The following is a 16,876-nucleotide window of genomic DNA, read 5'->3' as shown; positions in this document are numbered from 1 at the left end:
TTTCAAATGTTATGTTGAAGGGCGTCCAGTCGCGACCTACTACGACTATGATGGTCGCCGGCAGTCGCCTAAAAATAGCCTAAGACAGGACCATTAGGGAAAAAATGTTCTCACTGTCCACTCTATCTATACCTCGTCATTTTTGAGAGATACAGCATGGAACAAGGACATTCAGCCGACCGAGTCCATGCCGACCATTAATCATGATGGCGCCGCTGATAGTTACAGAGATAAGGAGGGGCAGGGCCGGCCTTAGGAGGTACGGGGCCCAATTGGGAACCATGTTGGTGAGCCCCAGGTTCCCAGCCAAGGTCTGTAGCTTCATATAAATATAAATAGCCTATTATAGACTTTATATCTCTATGGTAGAATGGAAAGTAATCAAAATGTGCGCTTAAAAAGTGCGTGCGGGTTAATGGATCAAACAGATCTAAGCTACATTTTAATGTAAAATTGCATACATGTAAGCCTACAAGTAACAAACAAAATGTGTAGATCACCTCTGAAAAGTACATAGTTACAATACCACTTGTTTTGGTGACTGTGAATTGAAAAAAAAGTAATTTAATTAACTAGATCCTGGAAAACCAATAACTATTGGTGTGTGTGTGTGTGTGTGTGTGTGTGTTAGTTGTCTGTGCGCAATGTGTGTGTGTGTGTGTGTGTGTGTGTGTGGGAGGGAAGAAGAGAAAGGGAGGGAGGGAGAGAAAGGAGTGAGAGAAGTAGAGAAGGAAGGGAGGGAGGGAAGGAGAGAAAGAAGGGAGGAAGGGAAGGAGAGAAGGGAAAAGAGAGAGGAAGGAGGAGGGAAGAGAGAAGGGAGGAAGGGAAGGGAGGGAGGGAAGGGAGGGAGGGAAGGGAGGGAGGGAAAGGAGGAAGAGGGCCGGCGGCGGGAGCGGATGCTGGGGTCCGGGCGGATAGGTGTGAGCTGAGGCCAAGGTTTGTAAACGTTTTTCCAACCAGCGGCCCGGCCCTCCCTGTATTGATCACCGCATCTCCCCGGGGAGAGGGGTGGAACTGGGGCTGTGTGCATGAAGCACAGCGACTGGAGAGGTGGGAGCGCTGCCCCGGGTCCGTGACGGAACAACCCACCTCCCCCCCCCTTCTCCATTCCCCCTCACACACCCCTCCCCATCTACCCCTTTCTTCCCCCTCCACCCCTCTACTCTCTCTCCACCCCTCTCTCCCCCCTCCACCCGGGGTAGATCTATCCGAGCCGAGAGTAGATTACTCTAACGTGGGGCCCAATTGGGAGCAATTGGTCCAATTGGCTTAAGGCCGGCCCTGAGGAGGGGTATGGGGGCCACAGGGAATTAGAAAGATGTGAGGTGTTATGGAAACAAGGGGGCGGCAGAGCAACTTGACCAGATGAGTTATGGAGACATGAGGTAGTTTTGAACCGTAAAGTGCCACGGATGCAAGGGTGGAGTGGAGGAGGAGGGGGAGGTTCAGAGATATGGAGGGATTTGAGGATCCGAAGAGGTACAGATAGGGCGGGGTATAAAAGGAGGTGTGTAGGGGCTGGACGAGAGCGGGTCGGGGATACAGATTCCAAGGCCCTTGTTACAGCCCATCACCCCTGCACTTTATCCCCATTTATCTGATCGCTGCTAATCCCATTCAGTGAGCTAATCCCATATTGTGTCCGATCGAGGAAAGAGACAGAGAGAGAGAGAGAGAGAAAGCATACTTTGACAAACTCAGTGTGGCAAACCCTGATTTTAAAGAACTAGATGATACGTCAAAACTAAGAATAATCCTTGGCGAAGGAAATACGGCACATCTTGGCGCACAATACGTAACAGCATGCCATAACCTGAGAGACGGTGAATGACCAACATACACATATGTACGCACACACTAATCGACATTAACTGACACTAAGAAATTAATATTGAATTGCTAAACTTGCTATTGTGTTGTACTGCTTACAGCTACAAGAACGTGTAGCAATCAATAAAGGGCTATAGGCCTATTGCGAGTTTATGTACAGGGACATATCTATCCATGCACTGTATACTTGTATTTATACTTATGCATTTTAAATATGTATGTCATGTTTTATACTTTGGCAATATAACAAAGTTTTTATCATGCCAATAAAGTTTTTTTTAATTGAAAAAATTGAAATAGAAATTGAGAGAGAAAGAGGGAGAGAGGGAGGGTGGGAGGGAGGGAGAAAAAGAGAGAAAACGAGAGAAAAAGAGAGAAAAAGATAGGGGGGAGAGAGAGGAGAGGGAGGGATCGGGGGAGGATTGGAGAAGGGGGGGGAGGGGAGTTAAAATTGATTTGTAATGGTTTCTGGTGTTATGGGGAGAAGGCAGGTGAATGGGATTGAGAGGGTAAGATAGATCAGCTATGATTGAATGGTCACGTTTGGCAGAATTTCCTCAATCTGCTCCTAGAATTATGTACTTAAAACCTGATGAAAATTGGAGAGAAAATATGAAGGGTGAATGAGAGTCGAGCGTGAGGGCGAGTGCAGACCTGTGGTCTTCTCGGTTCGGCGCCAATCTCAATCTGGGCGTTACTGTCCGTGGGGCAAGACGTTCGGGGCCAACTATGCCCTCTCACTCTCTATCTCCTCCACTCGCTCTCTCTCTACCCCCTCCCCTGTTTACTCTCTACCCATCTCTTTCCCTTCCTCCCACACACACTGTTCACGGTCCCTCTCCTTGCCTGTCTCGGTATCTCTCTCATCGATTGTTCACTCACTTTTAGTTTCTCTCTCCATACACTTTCTCTTCCTCTCTCTCTCTCTCCATCTCTCTCTCTGTCCCACCCCTTCTCTCTGTTTCACTCACCACCCCGCCCCACAGTATTACAGGCAGTGATTCTGTTAATGGCCCAATCCCTGGGATGATCTCAAGCATTTAATCCCTAAACCAGGATTAGGAACTAATTCCCTAAAGCCTTAAAATCTGGAGATAAATCGAGGTAGAGAAGCACACAAAGAATGAAAGGGGGCAGAGAAAGTGAGAGTAGAGGATAGGCGCAGAGACAGAGGTAGTGTGTGTGTGTGTGTGTGTGTGTGTGTGTGTGTGTGTGTGTGTGTGTGTGTGTGTGTGTGTGTGTGTGTGTGTGTGTGTGTGTGTGTGATGGAGAGAGAGGGGGGGGAGAGGTAGATATATAGAGGGAGCAAGAGAGAGATAGAGAGGGGTAGGGGAATAGTGAAAAAGAGAGACAGACAGGGAGATAGACAGTTACAGAGGGTATGAGAGAACGATGGAGAGACGGACAAAAAGATGAAATGGGACCATGAAGAACAAATAGAGAAACGAGTAAAGGCAGGGAACGAACGAGATGGTGATGGAGAAAATGTCAGAGAAAATCCGACTGGGAGCAAGAGAGAGAATGAAGATATCAGAGGGAAGGAGAGTTGGAGAGGAGCGGCAGAGAGTGATGGGGAAGATGGGTAGTGAGAAAGAGAGAGGGAGTCGAACCAATAAAAGATCAGAGATGAACGGTAGATTGAGTAGGAGGAGAAAGTTGGAGAGAAATTGAGTGCACAGAGAGGGCAGAGAAGACGGGAGGGAGGGAGGGGGTAAGGTAGAGAGCGTGCGGGAGAGAACAATGTTGAGGACATTGTGAGAGAGAGAGAAAGAGAGAGGGAGAGGGGCGAGGGAGGGGGGAAATGGCTGAAAGAGAGGAAAGGGTCAGGGGTGAGAGTATGATTGAAAGGAAGAGGTGGGGAGAAGGAAAGGGGGAGAAAGAGCAAGTGGGAGATAAAGATCTGGTGAATGGGAGAATGGGGACCAGAGAGAGAGAGAGAGATGGATCAGGTGGATGTGGCTGAAGGGGAGGGAGAGATATTAAGGAAACATGGGGAACAGAGAGGGTTGGAACCAATAGACAATAGGTGCAGGCAGTAGGCCATTCAGCCCTTCGAGCCAGCACCGGTGATCATGGCTGATCATCCACAATCAGTACCCCGTTCCTGCCTTCTCCCCATATCCTTTAACTTCGCTATCCCTAAGGGCCCCATCTAACTCGCTCTTGAAAGCATCCAGAGAACCAGCTTCCACCGCCGTCTGAGGCAGAGAATTCCACACACTCACAACTCTCTGTGTGCAAAAGTTCCTCCTCATCTCCGTTCGAAATGGCTCACCACTTAACCCACAGAGGCAGTCGAGTTCTGGAGGGTTAGAGGTCGCGCTGTTAGCCGAGGGTGCGAGAGGGTGTGGTGCACTGTGGGTGGTATAGTCCGATCTCGATGCTGCCCCAGTCTTGGGGACACTCGACATCTACACTGGGTGCAATGGGTCCACTATAGGTGATGGAGGTGGATATCTGTACTGTCCGGATCATCACTACCCTTTGAGGACATTGAACTTTGTCTTTGGAACTATGTGGCAGTGATGCAGTGAGAGCTGCTGCCCCATGTGGCCATAGACCCGGGTTCGATCCTGACTGCGGGTGCTGTCTGTGCCGAGTTTGTACCTTCTCCCTATCACCGCTCCGGGTTCCGCACATATTCCAAAGACGTGCAGGTTTGTAGGTTAATTGGCTTCTGTACATTTCATCGAGTGTGTAGGATACAAAAATGCAATAAAATAGAACAGGTGTGCGGGTGATCGATGGTCGGCGTGGACTCGGTGGCCCGAATGGCCTGTTTTTAATCGTATATCTAAACGGATGCGCTACTAGTTTATTCTGCACTCTCTATCTCGGTATTTGTTCGATTTAATGTACTTGATTGATTGTATTTATATATGCTACATCTGATCGGTTTGGACAGCTAGTTCGGTACATTTGACAATAACAACTAAACTTCAACCTATCCCTGACACGGCAACACGCAACCTCACATTGAGTACAATATGGGTTGTTATAGGGATCTCTGTGCAATCCGCTGCTTTAATAAACTACACATCGAGGCAATTTCAGCAAAACGCATGTTTAATAGAACTCTGGAGTAGCTCTTTTCGCCCGCACTGAACATTTCCGAGACCTCACCCTGCCCGAGGCCTGGGTTAACACCAAGTTACAGTCTGGGTGCCTCATCCTGCACCCCCCCCCCCCCCCCCCCCCGCCCACCCATATCCATCCTCACCACCCCTCTCCCTCCAGACTCCCATCTTTCAGCCAGAGTGGCCGATCATGACGGTGGGTGGGAGCGTGTTCCTTCAAAGCCTTTAACCCCCTCCCCTCCACAGCCGCACTTCCACCTCTGACAGCCCAACTTCCTTGCCACGTGACTATCTCCCTCTCCCTGTCCCCCTCCTTCTCTCCTGCCCCTGACTTCCTTGCCTATTCCCCCCGCTCCCTCGCTCTCTGCGTGTTGTGGGACAGTGAGATCTGGGAGTACAGGTGCATGGTTCGCTGAAAGTGGCTCACCAGCTGGATGTGGTGGTGATTTATGACACAACACCAAGTGCTGGAGCAGCTTCACTGAGCAACCCCAGCACTCTGTGTCTTTTGTAAACCAGCATCCGCAGTTCCATGTTTCTGCACAATGTAAACAATTGCTTGCCTTCATTGGGAAAGTAATTGAGGGCAAGGGTTGGGACCTCATGATACAGCTGTACAGGTCAGTGGCCAGACTACACCTGGAGAATTGTATGCCATCTGCTCACCCAGTTACAGGAAGTGTGGCATTTATCGGAAAGGGTGCAAAATGGATTCACCAGGTCGTTACCAGGGCTTGCGGGCTTGAGTGGTTGGATAGACTGCGGCCGTTTACTTCAGAGCACAGGAGGCTGTGATAACCTTCCTGATGTGTATAAAATCATGTGTGACGTGCATTAAGTGAACGCTCAAGGGCCTGTCCCACTTGGGCGTCATTTGCACATTATGCAGGTGGCGCTCGAAGATTTTGTGAATCCCAAAATACTGGGGCGCCGCGCGTGGCCGCGCATTACTGCCTACGTCACCACGCACCATGCGTGTGTATTGCACGCCATGCGCGCGTCGTGATGCGTAAATGATGTTGCATAAATGACGCGCAAATGACGCCCAAGTGTCACAGGCCCAGTCTGTATTCCAGTTGAGAGAATTCTAAAACTAGAGGGCGTGGGTTTGTTGAGGGGGAGGGGTACAATTATGAGGCACCTCGGTGGTAACGTTTAACCTCAGAGGGTAGTCTGTATCTGGAATGAGCTGCCAGAGGAAGCAATAGAAGCAGATACACCAACAGCATTTAAAATACCCTGACCATGGATAGGAAGGGGAGGGGGGGGGGTTAGAGGTTTATGGGACAAATGGGACTAGCGCAGCATTGCAACTGGGGCGGCAAGACCATAGTGGGTGAGAGCCAATTCCCATGCGGTACAGCTCGACAACTCTCTCCCACCCACCACTTTTCTCGTCTCCCTCCATTTCCCTCTTGCTCGCTCTTCCTCCGAACCAACCCTCCCTCCCCTCCCCTCTTCTATCTCCCTATCTCCCTCGGGAACATGGCCCCTCACCTCCGGGCGACCTCTACTGCATTAACCTCCCCCACCAACCTGCTGGCAGAGAGGCTCCGTCAGCCCAGGAGATAGAACGATGGCCATTCCTCCCCGCTCTTCCCCCGCCGCCCAATCAGAGCTCATCCTTCCCAGGCCGCCCCGCCACAACCGGCTCCGCCCTCCTCCGCTCCCGCTGTGTCTGCCGTCTGCCACCGGCCGGCCACTCCTCCTCCGCAGGGCGCGGGAGCCCTTTGTCCGGCTCGTGGCTACGGTCGACCGGCATGGGATCCGGAAACAGTTCCTGGGTCAGGGCGTCGATCTGAGAGCGGCCCTGTGGGGGGGAGAGAGAGAGAGAGGGTGAGCACAGGGAGATCCCACTGCATCCAGGGTGACCACAAGGAGGTTCCACGGGAGACAGAGAGCACGGAGAGATCCCACGGGGCTAGGAGAGCACAGGGAGATCCCACAGGAGAGAATGAAGATTCCACGGGGAAGCCCCATTAGCACCAGGGAAGTCCCAGCAACGGGGAAGAGAGCACGGACCGATCCCACAGAAAGATCCCACAGAAAGATCCCACAGGCAGAGAGAGGTGGGAGGATGGTGTGCGGGGTGAGGACGCTGGGGGGTTTAGTGACGGGGGGCTGAGTGGGGATTCGGGTAGCGGATACTAGGTATGGCAGTAGGGGCAGGCTGCAGAAGGGGAGAGGGGCAGTCAGTGAGGTCAGGGACAGACGGTTGGGGTGAGGATGGGCAGATGGTGAGTGGATCATGGACAGACGTGGGAGGTGCCGACATTGGGTCCGTGGTGGCAGCGAGGGGGGGGGGGGGGGCAGAGTCACGGGGATGGTCAGATGGTGGGGCCTAGGGAAGGGTAGATGGGTCACTCACCTTCTCGTTGTGCCTGGGGTCGAGGGTGTACCACAGGACGAGAGCACAACGTTGACCCCTTGTCACACCCCCAACACCATGGGACGTCCCGTCACCCCACCTGAAGGTCAGCAGGCGTCCGCACCTGGGAGTGACCTCCACCTGAGGGGATAAACAGAGTGAGGGTTCAATCGGCAGGTCAACCTGACCCACTTGCTCGAGTCAGAGTGAAGCCTCCTCCGCACAGTCCCATCACACACTCCCGGGCTCTGACACAGACTGAAGTTCTCTGTGCACTGTTCTGTTCTTTGATCATTTACATCAATAATCTCCCTCCCGCCCCAATTGCCTTACCCAGATGAGATGGGTGAAGACAGTTTGAACAGTGCTTTGGATTTCTGTCAAGTCTGAGAGGCCTCGGGTGGACCTGGAGAAGAAGCCTTGTTTGGAAGCATCAAAGTCGGCGAGGAAGTTCGACTGATATACTTCTTACTTATCTGGAGAACACTGCTTCTCTGCTCATTTGAACCGCTCCTTCACTATCGTACTACATCAACTGCTGGTTATGCTGATTTACAGCAACAATAGTGTTCTACTTGGCATCAAAATGGCGCGGTGGGTAGATCTGCTGCCTCACAGCGCCAGAGACCTGGGTTCCACCTCGGGTGCTATCTGTGTGGAGTTTGCACATTCTCCTCGTCACTGCGTGAATTGCTTCCCACGACCCAAAGTATTGCGGTTTTTCAGGATCGACCTCTGTAAAATAAGTGCTCCTAGTGTGCAGGGAATGTATACGAAAGTGGAATAACATCGAATTAGTATGAACGGATGAACAATGGTCGAAACGAGCCTGGTTTCCGTGGGCCGAAGAGCCTATTCCATGTTCTACCTCTAAACTAAATTAAATAAAGTTATATTGGTTGGTAAAAGTACAGATGATCAATGTCAGGTCACTCCTCAAAGAGGACATGTTTAAGGTGAGAGGGGAAAGATTTGATGTGATGCAAGCGTGCATATATGGAGACTCCAATGGGGGAAGGTGAGCATAGGGTGGATGGAGCACAGGGAGATCCCACGGGAGAGAACGAAGGCCAGGGAGGTCGATCTTAGGTGTCGAACACCTAGACGTAGGTGTCAAACACCTAGATGTAGCAATGTTACAACATTTTGAGATTTTAAAAATCAAGTCTGTAATTTATCCCATCAGATAAAGCATAAAAATAAGTTTAATTTGACACCTAATTCACTTTCATATCTCAAGTATTTAAAAAGTTATGGCCATTTTCATACTCGGAAATGAGCATCTTGTTCCCTATTGATTTTCTATGGACATAACAAAAAAGTTGTGATCGTGAACAGTCAAAAGCCCATAACTTTCTTAAAAATTAAGAGAACTGAATGAAATTTTCAGTTATCATAGATTGAAGCATTCTGAAACAAATATAAAATAATCTTACTTGGATGACCTGAAATTAAAGCATATAATTAGTTAGTTACCTAATTGTAGCTAATTTCAGACTTCAATTACTAGATCTAAACATCTATCCATTTCTTAATAAATGATTAACATTTTTAAATAGCCTAAATGTCCAAATAATATTCACAAATAATTCACAATAAAACATGATTTTTAAATCTCATTTACATTAATTTATAGGCCAAATGGAAGGAATTCAGTGCTCAATTGCTGTAAATAAATGCCCATTTAAATCAGCTTTCCAGTGGGTCCCTGTGGAACGCGCTGGTTTAGAACGTTCACATTGCGGTAGATTTGTGCCCTCAAATGCCCAGAAAAATACTGCGCGATATAATGGGGCCAAATTGAGCTACTCGCAATAGTAAACTTTGTATAACGGGATCTTTAGAAGCCCTTTTTAATGTAAAAATATACAACCTTCCTTCTGCTATCTGCTTTATGAGACCCTTCGGTTGCTGGCGGTCGCGGGTTTAGAGATTGATTTTTAAACTACTATAACTATTATTCAAGGCCTTTAAACCTAATAATAGCTTTTGCGACGGGGTCTTCCAGCGATTTTTCGTTAATAATTAACTAGGCTGAACATCTTCGATTTGAACAGCCTAGAGAAAATCGCGTTTTAAACCCGCCCCCTCTAAACGGCGCCAAAATCGCGCACACCCGTAGCGGCAGATTTTCAAAGACGCTTCAGGTAGGCTTTGCAACATACCTACTAGATGCTGATTTGGGAGCAACAAACTCCATCCATCTCCAGTGCCTTCATGAAGTGGCTGCCGACTGTATATTTCACAAGCATATATCTTCTGCGTCTCGGCAGCCTCCAATGTGCTGGCGCTGTGCTCGGGCCAACACTTGAAGGGCAGAGTTCTTCCCATTGTGCACACAGGCTGGGTCCACATACCGGCACTTTAACAGCCAACTGATGGAGGACGGCTGGTACCAGGATTCATTCCGACAGTTCTGGTCGGAGTGGACATTGTAACCGGCGGAGGCTTCCCTTCCCTAAGTCTACAGTGGGGTATGGAAAAGATCACACGTGTCTCTTTGGTCAGGAACATGCATGGGGGTCGACCAAGGACAGGATTCTATGATCGGCTGGATTGAGAGAGTTACTCGACATAACCTAGCTGCTAATACAGAAACCTCCCCGTGGTGCAGCCTGGGAAACATTGAATGGCATAATCTGATATTATTACCACCAGTAGGCCAATATCTGTATACTTACCCAAGCAATCTACTAGATGACGATGTCGAAGCACCACAGACACTCGCCCTCCTCGGGGCCTGCACTGTCAATCGCCTCAATCAATATTGAAGGCTTCTCCAGATGCAAGGCAGACATACTAGCGACAGCGGCCAAACGCTTCGACATAGTGAGCATGCAGGAAACCCACACCGGCCCTACACAACACCGACCAGCCATCCCTGGAATGAAGCTGGTGGTCGAGATCCGACACAGACAGTATGGGTCAGCTGTATTCAGCAGACCAAACCTCGCGATCGAAGAGGTCTGCACCCACACCACCGAAGGGCAAATGGAAACCATCACAGTTGCCCTCCCAAACATCTCTGTCACATCAGTGTATAAACCCCCCCAAAGTCCGTTCCTCCACTCTGAACTGCCAGACAGATGCAAGAGGAAATACCACATTAGCATTGGGGACTTCAATGCCCATAGCTCATTGTGGGGCTATGAAGTGAACAATCAAGATGGAGATGAAGTCGAAACCTGGCTCGAGTCGAAACACCTGACCCTGATCCATGACGCCAAACTGCCAAAATCTTTCCACAGTGCCAGATGGAAACGAGGATATAACCCAGACCTTGTTTGTGTGAGCAGCGAACTATCATCCAGAGCTGTGAAAGAGGTCCTGGACCCTATCCCCCATACGCAACACCGGCCAATCACCATAACCATCCGATCCGCTCTCCAAGCAACAACTGTCCCCTTCCGCAGAAGGTTCAATCTGCGGAAGGCCGACTGGCTGTCATTCCAACAGGAGATCGAAGACTCCATCCCCAGCATTCCATCACACCCCAACAACTATACCATGTTCACAGAACTGCTGAAAAGGTCAGCCAGGCGACATATACCAAGAGGATGCCAGACCGAGTACATCCCCGGGCTGTCGAAAACATCCAACGGTCTACTGAAAGCCTACCACAGGGTATACCACGAGGACCCTTTCTCCTCCACCACCATGGAACTCGGAGAGATCCTGTTGAACACAGTCGGGGAGGACCGAAGGCAGGTCTGGAAGGAGTTGATAGAAAACACCAACATGACCAATAACAGCAGGAAGGCATGGGCCACAATCCGCCGCCTCGGTGAAGACCATACCACATCACCCACGCTCACAACAGTCACAGCAAACTCAGTTGCAGCACAGCTGGTGGCAAACGGTCGTAGCCAAAACTGGCGCAGACCCACAGGAGAATACCGCCGGACAGCGGTAACAGACCGCCTACAACCAGCCAGCGCTCTCACCAAGCCCTTCGACCTAGAAGAACTCGAAGCTGCAATGAGCATGCTGAAACCTGGGAAAGCAGCAGGAATCGACGATGTACTGACGGAAATGATACAGCACCTTAGACCTAAAGCAAAGACCTGGCTCCTAGCAATGCTGAACTCATGCATGGCACAGAAAACAACCTCACCTGTATGGAGAAAGGCCAAGACTGTCGCAATTCCCAAACCTGGAAAGGACCCATCATCCCCAAAGAGCTACAGACCCATTTCCCTCCTCTGCATCACCGACAAGCTCTACGAGAGGCTACTACTCCAACGCCTTATGCCACTTATAGACTCCAAGCTTACTAAAGATCAAGCTAGCTTCTGCCCTGGCCGCTCCTGTGCCGGGCAGCTACTGAACCTCACCCAACACATTGAGGACGGTTTTGAGTGCAAACTCATCACCGGAGCAGCTTTCATAGACCTCACCGCTGCCTACGACACTGTCCAGCACCGCACCATGATCAGGAAACTTTTTGACATGACTGGTGACCTCGACCTGTGCCAAGTCATCAAAAGCCTTCTCAACAACTGGCGCTTCTTCGTTCAACTAAACGACAAGAAGAGCAAATGGAAAGCCCAAAAGAATGGCCTACCACAAGGCAGCGTACTGGCCCCCCTCCTCTTCAACATCTACACCAACTACCAACCACTTCCCCCACAATGCCGCCGCATCATCTATGCTGATGACCTCTGCATCACCACCCAACAGGAGAACTTCCAGAAGATCGAGTCTGTCCTGGAAAGCGCCCTCCAAGAGATGACAACCTACTACAATAACAACCACCTGAAACCCAACCCATCAAAAACCCAACTATGCAGCTTCCATCTTAAAAATCGAGATGCAGGAAAACAACTGAGCGTCTCATGGGATGGCCGCAAACTCTCCAACCACTTCCACCCCGTGTACCTCGGAGTCACACTCGACAGGACACTCTCTTTCAAAACCCACCTTCAGAACACCAAAGCCAAGGTCAACACTCGCAACAACATCCTGCGCAAACTGGTAAACTCAAAGTGGGGCGCTGATCCACCAACCATCCGTGCAACTGCCCTAGCCCTGTGCTTCTCCACAGCTGAATACGCGTGCTCAAGCTGGAGCCGCTCCCACTGCACCAAACTGGTCGACACAGCCCTCAACGACACCTGCCGCATTATAACGGGATGCATAAAGACAACGCCAGTCCCGTGCCTCTACGCCCTAGCTGGTATTGCCTCCCCCCCCCATATCAGACGATCCATCGTCGCCCAAGACGAGCGGAGAGCACAGGAGATCGATACCAGGCACCCCCTGCACGGACACACAGCACCTCCACCCCGACTGAAATCCAGAGCCAGTTTCTTGCAGACAGTCCCACCTCTCCAGACAACCAAAGAAACAGCAAGGACCAACATCTGGAAAGATGAATGGAACCAGCTCAACACACGAGCCCACGACTGGATGGAGAGAGGAATCACTCCGACTGAATGCCTTGCCAGCGGGTACGACCTCCCATGGCCAACCTGGAAGACCCTCAACAGATTACGAGTGGAGCAGGGGAGGTGCAAAGCACTTATAAAAGCATTGAACTACCAGGCAGAAGACACATGCAGCTGTGGAGCAGTACAGACAATGTCCCACCTACTGGAGTGTGACGACGCCCCCCCAGTGCAGCCCCCAGGACCTGGCTGAACTGACCCGACCAGCTGTGACCTGCGCCAGATACTGGCAGAACGACATCTGAGATTGTAACGGACTCGAAGAAGAAGACCTAGCGAGGGATAAACCTCTGGGGACTCATTCCAGTGTCGATTGTAGCAAAAGATGGAACGCTGAGGGACTGCAGGTTTAGTGGTCCTAAGGTTCGAGCGTGGTGGGTCCAGGGGCTGGATCGTGTTTCACCTCCTTCATGTCCGCAGACAGCTTCCGGAGCTGCTCGCCGATGGCGGCACCTTTCTCACAGATTGGGAGAGTGAGTCAACCGGGTCCTTTCATGAGACTCTCTTTGTGTAGGATTCGTCCAGTGAGGTTGTGTGAAGGGTCTTGTGGGAAGACGTACTGTAGCAACAGCCCACCTAGAGGATATCGAACACCTAGATGCTCCCCGATATCAGAATCAGTGCCCTCCACCAGCTGAGGAGAGGCAATTCCCTGAGGCTGGGTGGAGCCAACTGGGATCTCCTGGCAGCGGCGTTCATGAAGTCCTGAGGGGGAAGTCTGGTGATGCCCCTGTCATACACTGGGCAGTTGTAGTACTGCTGCCCTGAAAAGGTGCTCTCCACCTTTTAATGAACCAGCGCCCAGTCTCTCTCCTCAGCACACATGACCTTTGAATGGGCAATGGCAAATCATGTGGTATCCATGTTGGCCCAAGTGTTTGTAAGGTCATCAGTGATAGGAGCAGAATTAGGCCATTCGGCCCATCAAGTCTACTCCACCACCTGACACTGTGGGTGAGAGAGAGAGAGAGAGAGAGATGGGGGGAGAGATGGGGGGAGAGATGGGGGAGAGATGGGGGAGAGATGGGGGAGAGATGGGGGAGAGATGGGGGAGAGATGGGGGAGAGATGGGGAGAGAGATGGGGAGAGAGAGGGGGAGAGAGAGGGGTAGAGAGAGGGAGAGAGAGAGAGAGAGGGAGAGAGAGGGAGAGTGGGGCAGAGGAGGGAGAGATAGGGATGGAGAGGGGGGAGAGAGAGAGAGGGAAGGGGGAGGAATAGAAAGAGAGAGGGGGAGAGAGAGGGGAGAAGAGAGAGAAGGGGGAGGGGGAGGGTGAGGGAGAGAAGGGGAGGGGGGAAGAGGGAGAGGGAGAGGGGAGAGAGACAGAGAGAGATGGGGTCACACTTACTGTAACATTTTGAGTGTTGAGATCCATGAAGAGCAAATTGCCTCCTGCAAACTCATCGTTGAGGTAGAGGTGTACACTGGAGGATGAGAAAGGGAGGTCAGACCAGGACAGACAGAAAGGGGACAGACGCGGCAGAGGTCAAAGAAGTGGGTGAGAGAAAAGAGGGGGAGAAAAGAGGAGAGCAAAAGAGGGGAGAGAAAGGAGGGGGGGGGAAGGGGGAGGTAGAAAAGGAGAGGGAAGGAGGGGGGATGGGGAGGGAAGGGGAAGGGAAGGGAGGTGGAAGGGGGTAGGGATGGGGAGACGGGGAGAGGGAAAAGGGGGCAGGAATGGGGGAGGGAAAAGGGGGAGGGAATGAGGGGGGAGGGTGGAGGGAAGATGGGAGGGAAGGGAAGGAGGGGAGGAGAGGGGGTGGGAAGGGAGGGAAGGGAATGTGAGGGGGAGGTTGGGGGGCGTTACGGAAGGTTTGGGGAGGGGAGGGATGGAGGGAGCGGGGAGGGGGGTTGGGGTGATGTGGGTACAGTGGACAAGGGGTATAGGGTAAAAGAGAGTAGTGGGTGGAAGGGGCTGATGAGGATGGGAGGGAATGGGAAGGAGTAGGACTGTGAGTGAGTCAGAGAGAGTGGGGAAATGATTCAGGTTGAGGGATGATGGGAGGGGGAGAGGAGTCGGGGTTGACTGGAGGAGTGGGATGGGCTGGAGAAGAGGAAAGTGGGGAGGGCTGGGATGTCAGCAAAGAGCTCACCCCGTGAACGGAACGAGATCCAAAATCACGTTGGGATTGACTGACACACCACGGGAACAGGTCATTTGGTGCACAATGTCAGCACTAGCAGCCATATTAATCCTTCACCTTCAAGTGCTGGTCTTGACACTAACTGCTGTCCGGGATTCTCTTCCACCCCCATCATCCAACAGTGTGTTCTGGCCCTCATCATCTGCAACAGGCTTCATGTAGACATCATCCACTGCCCTACTCCCATTGATAACCTTTGTCACCTCCTCATAAACTTCAAGCACGTTAGTAAGGCATGACCTGCTACATACAAGGACATGCTGACTCGCTCTAATCAACCCATTTTCTCCCAAATGGGAATAGATCCTATCCTGAAGAATCCTCTCCAACAGCTTCCCTATGGGGTGGGAGATTGCAACCTTCACGTGGTCCACCCTGCTTCAACGAATGCAATCAACCTGCCGTGCACAAACCGAAGATCAAACAGAACAAGTTGTCTTACAAATTTAGGCTGTGCACGCCATAAGCAAGAAGAAGGAGCTTTCCTACCACTGATATGAGGCTCAACAGCCTATAATTTCATAGATCCTCTCCACTTCCCATCATAAACAAAGAATAACATTAGCTACTCTCCAGTCCCATGGGACCTAGCCTGTGGCTAAAGAAGACATAAAGATCTTCATCAAGGCTCCTGCAATCTCCTTCCTTGCCTCTATTAATAAGCTGGGATAGGTCCCATAATGTTAGAGGATTTATCCTCAATGCTCCTCAAGGGCCCCAACACCTTCTTCTTCTTCAAAGTATTTTAATGGCTGAAGATTTTCATGTGAGAAGAAGGATCTCGACCCAAAACGTCACCCATTCCTTCTCTCTAGAAATGCTGACTGTCCCGCTGAGTTACTCCAGCATTTTGTGACTACCTCCTTCTCCGTGATCTCAAACTGCCCTTGCAGAGTGGTATTCCCCACCCACACTGATGTCACAGTCCTTGTTGACCTTCTCCTCAGTGAAGGCAAATGCAAATACTGATTTAATACCTCTTCTACATCCTCTGACTAAGAAGATCAAGCAGAAATTCCCTTCTTTGCCCTTGATCTTCTACTGGTTACCTTTATTTTGAATGTATGAATGCACGAAAGGCATGGGATTCTTCCAGCCTATGTGATGAAGCCAAGTGTGCAAACAACACCTTCACCACCCTGTCTCCACAAGCAGAGAACCATGCACCTGAACCCCTGGGACCCCACACACTCCCCAGAGCCTGACCACTTTCTGTGCAAGTCCTGCCCTGGTTCAACATTCCAGAACACACTGCCTCGCACATTTAGGGATTAAACAGTGGGAAACTGGAACGGGTCTGGAACGGGGGATCATGTCGATGGGGCCTTTACCTGAAGTTACGGGCTCCCCCTGCAGACCCTTGTCGGCTGCATTCACTGCCCTCCGGCTCCTCCAGACAACTCCGGGATGTGGGTGTGGCCTCGTTACCTGGGCATGGGAACCAGAGAAAGGGACATCCTCTCAGAGTTGCACCTCTTGCACTAGGGCGCGGGAGTGACGCAGCGGGGGGGAGAGAGGGGAGCACGGGGAGGGGAATTGGGGAAACGAGAGGGGGGATGGGAGACACTGAGGTGGGAGCACAAGGGGACGGGGAACACAGCAGGGTGAAGGAGCATAGAGGGTGAGGTAGCACAGGGAGGGGTGGAGGAGCACAGGGTATGAAATAGAAAATAGGTGCAAGTGTAGGCCATTTGCTCTTTCGACCCAGCACCACCATCCAATATGATTCTGCCTGATCATCCAAAATCTGTACCCCATTCCTGCTTTTCCCTACCTCCCTTTATTCCTGTAATCCTAAGAGCTAAATCAAACTCTCTCTTGGAAAAATCCTGTGAATTGGCCTCCGCTGCCTTCTGTGGCAGAGAATTCCACAGATTTACAACTTTCTGGGTGAAAAAGGTTTTCCTCATCTCAGTCTCGAATGGCCTATCCCTTATTCTTAAACGCGACTCATGGTTCTGGACTTCTCCCAACATGGGGAACATCTTTCCTGCATCTCGCCTGTCCAATCCCAT

General features: G+C 51.0%; 1 protein-coding gene across 1 annotated transcript in view; it reads right to left on the bottom strand.

Moving 5' to 3' along the window:
• Positions 1-4,878: 4,878 nt before the first annotated feature.
• LOC116988710 (prolyl 3-hydroxylase 1-like) overlaps positions 4,879-16,876 on the bottom strand; it is a 45,119-nt gene continuing 33,121 nt past the window's right edge. The window contains exons 12-15 of the mRNA XM_033045550.1: positions 16,193-16,289; positions 14,069-14,144; positions 7,276-7,416; positions 4,879-6,717 (exon numbers count right to left, since the gene is read on the bottom strand). Coding sequence (XP_032901441.1) covers positions 6,520-6,717; positions 7,276-7,416; positions 14,069-14,144; positions 16,193-16,289 — 512 coding nt within the window. The 3' untranslated portion in view covers positions 4,879-6,519. The remainder of the gene's footprint in view (positions 6,718-7,275; positions 7,417-14,068; positions 14,145-16,192; positions 16,290-16,876) is intronic.

The sequence above is a fragment of the Amblyraja radiata genome, chromosome 28, assembly GCF_010909765.2.
Source record: "Amblyraja radiata isolate CabotCenter1 chromosome 28, sAmbRad1.1.pri, whole genome shotgun sequence".
Taxonomy (NCBI): domain Eukaryota; kingdom Metazoa; phylum Chordata; class Chondrichthyes; order Rajiformes; family Rajidae; genus Amblyraja; species Amblyraja radiata.
This window is presented reverse-complemented; position numbering and strand designations above follow the sequence as displayed.